Raw genomic sequence first — 13400 nt, forward strand, 5'->3', positions numbered from 1 at the left:
GCTCTGCAGCCAGCAGCCCCCAGATCACGCATCCAGACTTCACATGTGGTCATGTAAGCAGGGAGAGGCTACGGCAGGAGGCAGAAATCAAACAAGACCATTTCACACCAACTGCATGTGACACATTTGACAGGTCTGGTAACTGCTGAGACACACAAGCCACCCCTCCACCCAGGAGGTGAAGTGGTTACTTATGCATTTAACAGAGACACTTGCTAGATCCAGCACTAATGATAGCAGAGGAGCACTTTGGCTCTTCGTAAGCTCTGCAGCAACACTGTATACCCAAGAACCAGATCAAAGGCACCGTATATCTCAAACAAAAGCTAAACTCACTTCACGCCAAGAGTGAGATAGGGACACCAATTCTTCAAGATTCTAAGATTCTTCAACTGAATTAAGACAGCAAGGAAGTTGTTCTGCTTTGCATATATTAACACTGCCTAATGGCAAAGCAGGAACAGTGCCAGTTCTTTCACTCAATTCTGTCCTTGATTTAAATAATAGGAATGTACTTTTAGTCAACAGATCAAGGTTGTCTCAGAGTAAGTCACAGCCTCTCGAGCATGAGAGGTCAATCACCTGGTAGTATGGACACTGGCATTTTCCACTACAAGGAGAAGGAAATCCACGGCAAATATGGACACCTGCATGCAGGTGTATGCTGCAAGGCCATACACACTGGAAGCCATTGCTTGAACTGCTCAAGAGCTTTGCTGGAGTCCTTATTAGCTATAACCACTTCCCTTCCCAGGAACTTGGGAGGTATCATGCACACCTCAGCAAAATTCCTTCTCGGTGTACATTACAAGCAGACACATGCAAAAATAATTTTAGAAATCCACACTCTTAAGGTACTAAGTAGTTTGATACTATTATATCTATTCCTTTCAGCAGCCTCCTCAACCCGAGATCCTCGGTGGCAGATACACAAGGGCTCTCAGGTGTCTAACACTTCTGCAGGCACCTAAACCTCCAAAGTTAGGAACTTCAAAGCTTCTGCAGATCTAGCCTTACAATCACTAATCTCTATCGGAGGGAAAGGGGGAAGGAAAGAAAAAAGAAGTTGAAAGAGATCATAAAAACAGATCTGGATCTGGAATGAGTTCCCTGCAAGATTAAGATGTGAGTAGTCTCTGGCTTTAAGAGACAAGAAGAAATGATCAGAACAGGGCTGGGGAGGCGGGGGGAAGAACAATAAAGAACAGGTGAAATTATATACTCCTTTAATAGCACAAATATGACATAATGGTTGAAACCCAAAGGCAGATGAGGGAAAAAAAGTAATTTTACTCAATATGCAACTAACTTGTGGATTTCACTGACATAAGTTACCACTAACCATAAGCACAACATTAATCGAGCACAACCTTGTGCAAATCACACAATTCCATATGTTTCTGAATTAGAGTGCCACCAAGCCTGATTACGAAAGCTGAGGAGTCAGCAGAAGTGGGTATGACACACATGAAACTCTCAGTCAGTAGCAGCTAAACCCACGCCACAAACAGTCCAAAGTCAAAAGCCAAAAGAGGCAGCAGTAACTTACAGGTGAAGGGAGCGGACGCTGGAAGCAGTGGGTCCCAGGGAGGGAATGGCAGTCAGGTCATTATTGTTCAGTCGCCTGCAATAAACAGAAATTAATAGTTGAACCAAGCAGCCTACAACCAAGCATGCAGGAGCAGAGGGGATAGCCATGGCACTTGCTTATCCATCCTCCCTGACCCTCCAGGAACACTGACATTTTGGCAGAACCCTCCATCTCAAGGGGTTTGTCTGGGTCTCTCTGACAGTCCCACCTTACCCTCCCAATCCAACCCAACACTTTAGTAAACGAGAGCCACCATAACTGGTCCCACAGTAACTTCTCTATAAAAGCAAGGCTTTTTTTCCCCTTCCACACACTCTCTTCAGTGAAGTTAAGTGCCACAGCCCTCCATCAGCCTGACTTTCCACAGTCATCAGAGCTGAGCCTGAGATAGGAGACTGTTCGCACCCACCGCCAGGCCCCACTGCCTCAGGACAATACGTTTAACTCCCTCCCCAAGCACCAGCCCCAACTCACCCCTCCAGGCCAAGCCAGGCCATGGAGGCCCAGCAGGGTGCCATGGTGGTGGCATGGCCTCCTCTCCACACCAGGCCAAGCTCTGGAAATCCCGCAGGGGCAGCCCCATGAAGTCAGCAACACGCACACAAAAAACTGGCACTGAACACAGTAATGCCACCAAAAAGAGGTCACCTGCTCCAGCCAGCCAGCTGGGGAACACCATGCAGGCCCCCAAGGCTAATGACAATTGCAGATGGGCCCCGCTCCTGGAAACACCAGTACAAAAATGTCCCCTTCAATGGCCTAATGTTTGAAGTGTTTTTCTGACTGAAAACAGATCCTTGCCATGTGACCGGCTCTTCCTTGCTTTAAAGAGCCCTTGTTTGTATGGTGAATTAGTCAATTAATTACTGTAACAGTCGCTTGTCTGGATGCTTGAAAATTACCTAATTTCTTAGCCATCTTGCCCACTCCCCCACCCCCCGCCACCGCATGCTGAAGCAATTAAAGCCGAGCCCCTGCCAGGCCAAGCGGGGCAGCACATGGTGGCTCCCCAGGACCCCTTGCCACCTCCAGTCGGCCATCGCTCGAGGCAGAGCCTCGCTGGGTCTCTTACCACTGCCTGCCTTTAAACTCTTCCCCCTTTTGCAGGGGCTCTGCAAGAGGACCTCGAAAAACACCACAATTCAGGTGTGAGAAGCAGAGCATCCCATAGCAGGCAAGAGAGCACGGCGCAGCTGAGGTGTGCTAAGCCATGGGGATGAATCGGGGCAATCCTAAATTATGTTGTGGGTTTGTTGGGGTTTCTTTTTTTTTTTGTCTGTTTTGTTTTTGTTTGGTGTTTTTTGGTGTGTTGGTTTTTTTTTGTTTGTTCGGTTTTTTTTTTTTTGGTTCCCCCCCTCCCCTTTCTTTCCTTTAAAACTATTTTTGGCAGGTGGGAGAGGGCAGCAGTACATCCATCCCAGAACCTACTTCTGACTCCTCTGAGAGCAGGCAAGATATTTGATTTCATGAGGAGTTCCAGGCACTGTTGGGATAAAAGCTTTCCTCAGCTCTGCCTCTGACATTACATCCGTACCTTAAAATGTAAGGGGGGAAAAAAGCCAGATGCATTGCAATTCAGCAAGTAGCTCCACTTTGCAACTAAAAGCTCATTGTTGATCATACTATAGCAAGGTCTAAAGCTTTCAAAGGTACAAAGCAAGCTGGAAAGAGCATTAAATGCTTATATTTGTGGCATGTTTTCGTTAATATTCAACTGCGCATCTTTTGGAAAGGCACAAGTGAAGAAAGATAATTAGGCCCACCCCCCCGTAGCCTGGGTCAGCTCTGGTTAAGCAGCTCTGACACCGACCAGCATCTAACAAAATGGTCAAACCCTCCTCTGACTTAAGTGTGATTTTCACATATCAGCCTCCTGTCAGGTCAAAAGACAGTCAGAAGTGGTTCTCCCACCTCATCTTCTCTCTTGGTTCACAGGCAACAGCTGCTGATGCACAAGAGACAGCTAACCTTGGTATTTGCCTGGGATTTCCCTCTCATCTTCCCCTTCTTCTTCTAAAGGTAGAAAAAAAAAGGCTCAACAAATTTAAACTTTCAGTCTCCTTTCTCCTCCCCAGCCTTCCCCTTTGACAACACAGCATCCAGAGGCAGCAGGTTTAAGGCAGAGGAGGAGGGGGGCCACCCATATAAAATATTTACAGTCCAGTTGCCAGGCTGGTGTCAAGCTGAAATAGAGCCTGCTCACAGAACAGCCAGGCTCAACAAATTTAAACTTTCAGTCTCCTTTCTCCTCCCCAGTCTTCCCCCCGTTTGACAACACAAACCTGCTGCCTCTGGATGCTAAGGCAGAGGAGGAGGGGGGCCACCCATACCTTCCCCTTTGACAACACAGCATCCAGAGGCAGCAGGTTTAAGGCAGAGGAGGAGGGGGGCCACCCATATAAAATATTTACAGTCCAGTTGCCAGGCTGGTGTCAAGCTGAAATAGAGCCTGCTCAAAAATAGCACTGCTCTCCAGAGCTTTCAGTGAAAGACACTTTAGAAAATAAGAGGAGAGTTGTTTGGAGAGGAATTTTAGCACAGTTACTACTTCTTTGTTATAAATGAGCTTGGAAAACCCAAAAGCCATGCAACCATCCCTTTCATGGATCCCATGATCCATATGACCCGAGGAAACCCCAGAAAGGACCACAGGGCCTGCCCGACAGCAGCACCTTCCATCCCACTTTTTCAACCAAGGTACAAGAATGGAGGGACCCAAGGGAGGTGTCATTAGAAGGAGCCACCAAAGTGGATGAAAGAAAGCGTAGGTATCCTGAAGGAAAGCAATGTCCCGCTCCAGCCCCTGCCACCCGAGGCTCCATCAGCACACAGCTACTTATTTCAGAGCATGTGTGATCATAGGGTTTCGTATCACCTTGCACCACTAAATTTCATCCGACACAGACTTAAACCTTTAAGGAAAAAAAGCTTCTCAAACAAAAAAAACCACACACACACATACAAACAACTGCCTAAACCCAGGGAAAGGGAGTAGGGTAAATACAGCTATTACTTTATTACAATCTCAGTAAAGCAAAACAGAGCATCCAAGATAAGCTATGAAGTTTAAATATTTTGGTTTGCAGATATTTTCTCAAAATCAAAGGAAAACAAAACTTTTTCAAAATATATCGCACTAATTATTGACAGAGACACACACAGAGTTTTGAGCCTCATCTGTAATGCTCAGGAACCACAGGCACCATGTTTGAAGCATCATGGGAGGTTTCAGGTCTTATCAATGCATCTATTATTTGGGGCAATGTCTTTCCCTGAGGGTGACTTGGTTTGCCCAGCACAGCACGCACGGCAAAACACTGACTTGCTCTCAAGACATGCCACAGCATGATGCTTATTTCATGAATGTTTGTAAAGTGCTTTAAAAAACCAACACACACACACACAAAACTCAGAAAGGAGAACCTCTGGCAGTACAGATGTGGTTCTCTTTGTGAAATGCAGTTTATTTCAGTGGTCTGTGGTTTAGCTGTTATTCAAAAGCAACGAAGATTGGTAGATAGGGTTTTTAATAGAGCTTCTCCCTCACACTTTCCAGAGCCTGCCTTCCAGGCTCTGCTCCAGACTTCTGCCTCCCTTCCAGTCTCCCATTTCTGACTGCCCCCTCACCCCCCTAATCACTCCTCTGTTTTCTGCCTTTTCCCTAACCCTTCTTTTCTGACACAGTAAGCAGCTCTTATCTGCACTATTACTTTGCGGGCTGCATTACTTACCTCCCCCGAACCCTGACATCTTTTTTTAGCAGCTGATTTTCAGTGCAAGGCTTGTCCTGCTCTCCACACTTTGCACAAGGGAGTTCCCTACCTAAGGAATCAGAAGCCATACCCATTTCCCAGCCCTGCACTCCCTGAAATCACACGCCTTCAGGCACTTCCACAAATAAAAGCTATTGCTAAGCCACAATCATGTTAGGATAATTCTCAAATCTCATGGGATCAGGGCTGCAATTTTCTTCTTTAAGCACAGAGTAATTTAAGGCTTTCCGCAGTTTAAAGAAAAGTTGAGAAAACAGATCCTATAGGGAGTGTTCTGTTGACCTGCATCACTTTCTCTCCCCTCCCTGACTGATCTAGGATGATCACAAACTGCTTTCAGAGCGCTGCAGTCACTCCTGATGCATATTGCTCACTGAATCATGATCCCTAGCAAGTCCCTACTACTAGTGTAAGCAGGGGAGCCAGGAGCAATCAGGCCAGGGGAGAGATGCTACATTAATTCCCATGGTCCAATCCTACAGGCATCAGTCAGGCAGAACTCCAAACCCTAAACAGGATCTGCCCCCTACAGGAGCCTCAGAGACAACACTTAATGAAAACAGACAGAGGATGAGAGAAAACGCACAATATACACAGAGCACAGTATTGTTTCTGAAAGGAAATGTTGTTTCAGTTTCCCATGAGGCATCAGTAGCTCTTCAAACAGAGCCCAAACCTCAAGTATGCCAGCGATTCAGCATTCAAACACGAACTCATTACCTCAACCCACCGCTTGCAATTTTAATCACTTTCGTTTTTCAAAACCCAAAATCAGAGCTCCAGGAATCACTGCGAATAGCTGACAAGCACAGCTCCTCGGCAAGTGTGACTGCTGAGCATTTATACAGATCAGGAGCTAGGAAATCCTGCAATTCCCCAAACAAGGTTTCTTTTACCAGCAAGGCAGGGGGGTCTGGCACCACTCAGACCTTCACCAGCTCCTTCTCTTCCCCCACCAAAGCAGAAGACAGCTCTGCTGTTTTAGCCTCTCCTAGCAGACTTCAAACAGAATTTGTTCTGCTTCCAAAAGGAGCACAATGTCTGAGAGAGGAGGAGACACAGTTAAGTGCTTTGTTATCCACTACACTACACCTTTGTTTCCTGGGAGATCTGGGCTAGGTTGGCATCAGGTATCATGATGCAGGCTGTTCTGCCTTGCTTCAGGGTTATCCTTTCAGCAAGGAGCTTTGTGTGTATGTTCAGATGTGTTAGCTGAACTGCTCCCTCAGAGCATTGCACAAGACTGAGGGAGGCAAACTCCAATGATTTCCAATAACAGCTATGCCGTTTTAATTGGGATGTTGTGTTCTGCTAATTGATTAGTTTAAAAAAAAAAAACCAACACAGCACAGGTACAATCTGGAAGAAAAAAAAAGCCCTCCACACCAAGTCAGATCTGCTCATTCAAGTTAGCTAAAGGATGGTACTGTCTTATGAAACTATATACAATTTCCTCCTGGCCCACAAGCCACCCTAGCAAAATACAACTAAAACCTTTCAAAGAATACTTACACTTCCTGCAGGTTCGACAGCCCTTCAAAGGCAGAAGGATCAATCTCTGTCAACTTGTTGTAGCTCAGGTTTCTGTTAAAATAAAAGACAGTGGGATCAGCATACTGTAGTTACCGTGCTCAGCAAAACACAGTCATCTTAATTATTCTGGACTGCACAGAAAGGGTGGTTGGTTGTTTATTTTTTAACAAGAGCACTTAAACATGGCAGAGCAGCACTTTTCTGCTGAATACATGAGTGAGTGAGCTCAGTTCCAAGATCAAAATATTATCTAGCTCTCCCTAAGCTTTTTCCTCTTTTGCATTAGTGTGGTTTTAATTTGTCTTCATATTACACAATTACATTTATTATTCTTCTATTGGTTATTCACAACCGCAAAACTAATCACAGATGAATAGGATATTTCCTGACAAATTAAAGTCTGAACTGAAACAATCAACAAACCTTCTGCTAAACATTTTATAGCTATATTCACACAGAGTATTTTTATATACCACTGCGTGCTACATGCAAAATATACACACAGGTATGTACACTTACTATGTGTAAACATAAAATACATTCTACGTTTTCTAATGAGATGGTATTATTAGTATATCACTAAATGGTTGTTTTGGGGTTTTCTTCCAGCAGCAATTCCAGCTTTCAGCCAGTCACGTAGTAGTACATGCTTTGGCCCTCAACAACCCCAACAAATGCTTTACAGCTACCTGACAGCCCAGATCTAGATCATATTATAGCACTTCACTGACGGATGGCAAATAGGTTGCGCTGTATGATCTGATAACAGCCTGGTGGGAGAGCAGACCTGCCTCGCAGGACATCCCTGTTTGGAAATACAGCCAGAGCTCAATGCACTTCTGGAAAGAATGGACTGTGAGGATTGCTGGGGACAGCAAACCGACAAAATAATGCAAATAAAGTACCGACTCCGAAAACCATAAGCAAAAGCTTTGCCATGCTCTGCTGCAGCATCATACAGCGCGACAGCAAAGTCTCCCAAAAAAAACCAAGATATGCACTATCAGCACACTACACACGACAGGTGAAACCTGCATCTAGGGGCTTACTGGGAGAGCACAGATCAATTAAGACCAAGTGACTAATGATGCGGAAATTAAATAGCCTAATTAACATGATGTATGCAGTGTTGGCATGTTCCTGTGAGTGTGTAATCTAAAGAGGGAGGAGGCAAATTGATGGGTGGTAGCAGAAAAGCAACCACAATAAGTAGTAAGGAAATTGTGAGGGGGACCTACTTTAATTTTACCCTGTTCCACACCCTGCTCTAGCATATTATCCTGGGTAAAATTCAACCCTCCTGTCTCCTCTGCAGGGAGGTTACACCCTCTTACTGCACCTCTGAACATGACCCAAAAGATTCACGGCCTGATTTTTAGATAAGCCCTCAAACATTCAGCTACTTATTCAAACCACTAAGCCAGTCTGACTAGAAAACTCAATCTTCCTTGGTTTGTATATTTTCTTTGATTTAAAGCTGTGCCCACAGAACCCAAGCAGGTCTGGAGCCCAAACAGGTAAACAGGACCTAAGTCACTGAGGCACCTACTGAACTTTTACCCATGCTACATGACCCGAGAGCTGAGGGTCACAAAAAAAAAAAAAGGGTAGCTGCCAGAAAAGCATAGATGGAGACCTCCTCTTTGAATTGCTCATGCTAACCCACTGCACTTCGTGGTAATGCAAAGAGAAATTTAGGCTGATAGCAACCTTACAAACACCAAGACTTGAAAGATTACAAAGCTTACCAATTTTGTGTGACTAGCAGGAAGCGATAGACACCTTTTTTGAGCTAAAAAGCAGTTATTGATCACCTGCCCTCCTTTAATGCATTTACGGGAAGTCCTTAAAGTGTTCCCCTGCACATGGGAACCATTTGATAGTTCTCACACACATGCTGCTCCCCATCATTTCAGAGCAGCCAGCTCTGAAGACAGCTCCTTGCATCTTGCCCGAAATGTTCAATTTTTTGCCAATACCTGCTGTGAAAGAAGCTCCACAAATCAACTACACAGGCTGGCTCTTAACAGAACCTAGACCTGAAGCTATATAGGAGTGTAAAACCTAACCAAGCATCTAGTTTTAAAATATGCTGTCCTGTAAGCCCCTACTGTCTTTTAAAACACTCAAGAGACTTTTAAATCAATACCAGCCTACAGCAGATATCCATTTCACTATGAACTCAAAGGCATTTATCTAAATAAAAGTCAAACTGCAGTTTAAACTCAGAGTGCGTTTGAAAGCCAAGTCCATATTCATAGCACAATTATGAATTAAAGTGCAATTTGCCCACAGATTACATTACTACTTTTTTTTTTTTGAACCACACAGCAAGATCAGGTTGGAGCTTGACCCTGCCTGATGTACAGGCAAAAAGAGAAAATACAACAGGTAATGTCCTGTAGGGTCAACACAATAAAGATAAAGCTGACACTGAAATAGTAGTGACAAACTGTAGGGGGAAAATACAACCATGGTCATGACCGTGCATGAATCCGTCTGTTTTCATGTATTCCTATGCCTTCCATTGCTGCAAATCCTTGCATTTCTTAAGGTAATATATTTATCCTCAAAACATTCCTCTGCAATAGGTTAAGAGGCTATTTTATGAATTAAGCACTGAGAATCACAGGCACCAAACTGATCATCCCTATGCTTGTCAAAGGGACCAGATCCCTGGTTTAGCCAGCGCTAAAGCACTGAGTGATGCTGACATGAACCTTAGAAGTTCACAAGTGAAAAAAAAGCCTTTGTAAATTAAAGGATTTCATGGTCACATTTTAACATCATCCAAAGTACTTTCTGATTATTGTTGCTGCCATTCAAGAAGTCTGAACATCGAAGTCATTGCACAAGTAGCCAGCTCTTCAGATAGCACAGCTGTATTTTGCCTACTCCAGCAAAAGAAAGTCTCTCTGATGGTTGCTGCAGAAATACAGGTGAACTCCACCTCCTTCTATGCCAAAGTCCTCAGTTCTCCCCATGCTACCCACTCCGACTGCCAACTATCCTCACAAAACATTCAATACACTGTTCAAAAATCAGCGGGGAAATGAAAGCCAGAACTAGGGAGTCAGTGCAAAATAAACAGGAGACTTGAAATTAAATAGATACACCAAAATAAACAGTTTACTCAATTTCTGAGACTAGCTGTATTTTAACTTACTTTAAAATGCCCAAGAATTTCTAGCCTGAAGCATTAGCAATCAAAGGATGTGTTTCCCAGAACTCAGATCCCCTCACTAGACAGTATTTGGCATGCTAGTCACAGCATCCAAATGGGAGAGAGAATTAACGTGCTCTAATAGATAGATCATTGGGACTGGGAGTCAGGAAACCTCCGTCTATTCCTGGCTCTCTTAATCTCCCGCTGGGTGACCGGGTCATGTCACATCACCTCTCCAGAGCTTTTGTTTCCACAGCCACCCTTTGTCTGTCTTGCCTATTTAAACTGTAAATAAAATTGAGGTAGGTATTGTCTCAGTTTGCCCGATGATGATGAAATGAGGCCTCGATCTTGGTTTTGCTCCAGTAATGCAAATAAAGAAGGGAACTCAAAGCTTGAGGTCACGGGTGCCTATGATGCTCCCTCACCATAAAGCACGGGACCCAAACATACAGCAGTGCACAAAGCGCTGCAAGGACTGTAACAACCCCATCAGCTCAGCCTCTCCAAGCTGAGTAGACCAGCAATGCAGGCCGGAGATGCCAAGCTTGGGGGCACAGCAGTCCCATCACTGAAAACTGTCACATTTCTGCTCTCCCATAGCGCAGAACACGTTCCCTCTCAAGGAGTCCCTTGGTCTGATGCCATACAGTAGTGCAATGGATCTCTGAGAAAATCTCTCTGCCATCAGCATTCTAAAATGTCTGCTTCAAAGAAAAAGAGCCCTCAAAACCCAAAACCAAAACCCTGTCCTTTCCCAAATCAGCACTCCCCTAAACCATCTGTGCTATCTCAGGTGCTGGGCATCTCTTCAAAGTGGCAGTTTATAAAGCATCATCTACAGTGTTTTATGCTGGTCCCAAGACACCACGTCTTCGGTAGGTGTTCAGTCCTTTTCCTGGCACCTGCATCTGCACACAGGGTTAGCCGAGCCCCAGTGTGGGCATACCCATGCAGAAAGTAGACTGCCCAGTGTCCTGCCTGCTTCCCTGCACAGGCACAGGTTTCTGTGGAATTACTCACAGGAGGGTATTTTGATCCCTCCAAGGCAACTGTGGAAAGAAAACAGAATTCAGACAATCAGCATAAACCCTGGACAACAGTCTGGGCTGTAAGTTCAGGGAAGCATCCTACGAAGGCCAGACGCTTCTAGAGATGGCAGAGAAGACAGAGCAGAGTCACCAACTTGAGTGGCCCTTAATGTTCAGATTGGTTTTCTCCCCTCCTGTTGAATAGAAGCTGATCTGAAGTTTGTGAGGTGGTTTTTTTTTTCATTTTATTTTGACTTAATGGCATGAGAAATGCTCTGCACACTATTTATCCATTACATACTTCAAGTCTTCCTTGTATTGGCTAATCCTACAAGTGTAGGGTTTTTCCCCCTCCTGTCACTAGGATGCCCATGATCGGGAACTGAGAGCCTGTTAAATCAATATGGGAAGGGTCCTGTTCTGTCTGTTCATCCATTTCAGTCTCTAAATAAGAAAGCAGTGCTCGCCTTCAGGTAGCACTGTAGATCACTGAACATTGCAGAGACTGAAAAGGAAAGCCTTGTTAAATAACCAGGTACATAGCCTGCCTGAAATCACCTCCCAAAAGTAATACTGCCATCACAGAGAGTCCTGCTTGCCAGCAAGGAGGGATCAGTCAGCTCTTTGAACCATGAGATGCCAACCCTGCCTCCTTGGGCAAGGCATGGAGTAGACTGGGAGTTCACATAGAAGTTTTGTCTCTGCTTTGGGAACTTGACCAGTGCGGAGAAAAGCCATCTCTCTTTTGAGAAGAGAGGTGCCTGGCTAGCTCACCAGAAAAAGCAGTAGAGATATAGGTGGCTCCTAGTCTCTGCTCACCATGATGATGGCTGAATTCTGTTCAGTGAGGCGAAGGTTTCTGACCTTTATATCAAAATCATTTATCTATCAGTGCAGAAGATTATGTCAAAAGCGTTTCTGCACCTTTTGATGACAGGCATTGGAGAAAAGGAGGATGGCTCAAAGTTCGGCCACTGCCAACTGTGGCTTTCATTAAACACTTTGTCAACCATTATCATAACACAACTTTTCATTGCTCCTGCACAAAAGGGAGCTGAGGGCCCAGAACAATTGAGCCTTGCAATAGAAATTCCTCTGGCTAATCTGTCGAAAGATAGCTGCCTAGTCTGCAGCTTACTGAATAGGCACTATCCTCTTCCCACATGTTTGTAGATGGCTTTATAGCACTGGAATGGAGGCCCCATGCACACTTGATTGGGTATGAAAAGCATGGCTGCAGCTGAATTAGCTTGGGGATGGGGGCCAGGGGAACAAGAGAGGGAACACATTGCCCATGCTAAAAATATACAGCTGTGCAGGGAAGAAAGCACACTCAAATTTCTCTTTTAAACAAGCTTGTGAGCTCCCAGAGAGGTGGCAGAGTCCTTGTAAGCAGTGACATGTGAGGCTTAATACTGAAGCACAAAGCGTTCAAAGAGACTGCAAGGATTCAGGTCATTGTATGGACTGCAAGGACAGAAAGAAGCAGCGTTAGTCCATTTTTTATTCTTGCGCACAGGACAAGTCCAAAATCCATTCCCATGAGGCAAGAGCAGCCAAAGAGCTACTGCAGGCTAGTGCCAGCTACCCACACCTTCCCTTAAATGGGATTTCTTCAGCTCCCCCTAAAACAAATGGCCACTCGATGGAGTTGCACAAGCCACCACAGTGATGAGAGGCAGAAGGAGCTTTCACATACTAGATATGCAGTCCTTAATCACCTTCTGGAGGATTTCTTGCAGATTACTTTCAAGGGGCTGATGGAGTGCCAAAAGCCGAAGCCTAGACTTGGGGAAATCACTCACACTCCACCACAGTCGTTCCTGGGTTTCCTTTGAATCTGCCTGCTAAACTGATAGAAAACCACAGAATCTTACACCCCTCAGCTCCCTCATCACCCTCACCTCTATTCCACTACTCCCAAACTCAGCATAACAGGTCAGGAAGGACAAAGAACAGAAATTCATCTTTGCTGAAGGATGCACTGAAGGACTCTGCACCCACGCTACGTCATGTGGTTCAGCCAGCCTCAAGCATGAGCTCCTACGCTGCTGAGCAATCCTTGGACTGACTGGACTGCGTAGCCTCTGGGATGTTCACGTTTCTGGGACACCCATGGTTGTGATAAGCCAAGCTCCTCCTGATTTCTTTTACAGTGCACCCTGGGGAGCAATACCTGCCTGTGCAAAGCACACAGCTTACAAGAGAAGAGACGCTGCTGGGGCACAGAAATGTCCCACAGCAAGCATCAGCAAGAGTTACCTCCTAAAAGGAGGGAAAAGCAACAAAACACAGGGCATCAGAGA

At 45.1% G+C, this 13400-nt stretch overlaps 1 protein-coding gene across 1 annotated transcript in view; it reads right to left on the reverse strand.

The window, feature by feature from the left end:
- Positions 1 to 6948, reverse strand: part of LRIG1 (leucine-rich repeats and immunoglobulin-like domains 1) — a gene marked incomplete at its 5' end in the record, with an annotated part of 55863 nt that extends 48915 nt beyond the window's left edge. Inside the window, 2 exons of the mRNA XM_009702823.1 lie at positions 1550 to 1624; positions 6877 to 6948. Coding sequence (XP_009701125.1) covers positions 1550 to 1624; positions 6877 to 6948 — 147 coding nt within the window. The remainder of the gene's footprint in view (positions 1 to 1549; positions 1625 to 6876) is intronic.
- Between the last annotated feature and the right edge of the window lie 6452 nt (positions 6949 to 13400).

The sequence above is a fragment of the Cariama cristata genome, unplaced genomic scaffold (assembly GCF_000690535.1).
Source record: "Cariama cristata isolate BGI_N322 unplaced genomic scaffold, ASM69053v1 scaffold4396, whole genome shotgun sequence".
NCBI lineage: Eukaryota > Metazoa > Chordata > Aves > Cariamiformes > Cariamidae > Cariama > Cariama cristata.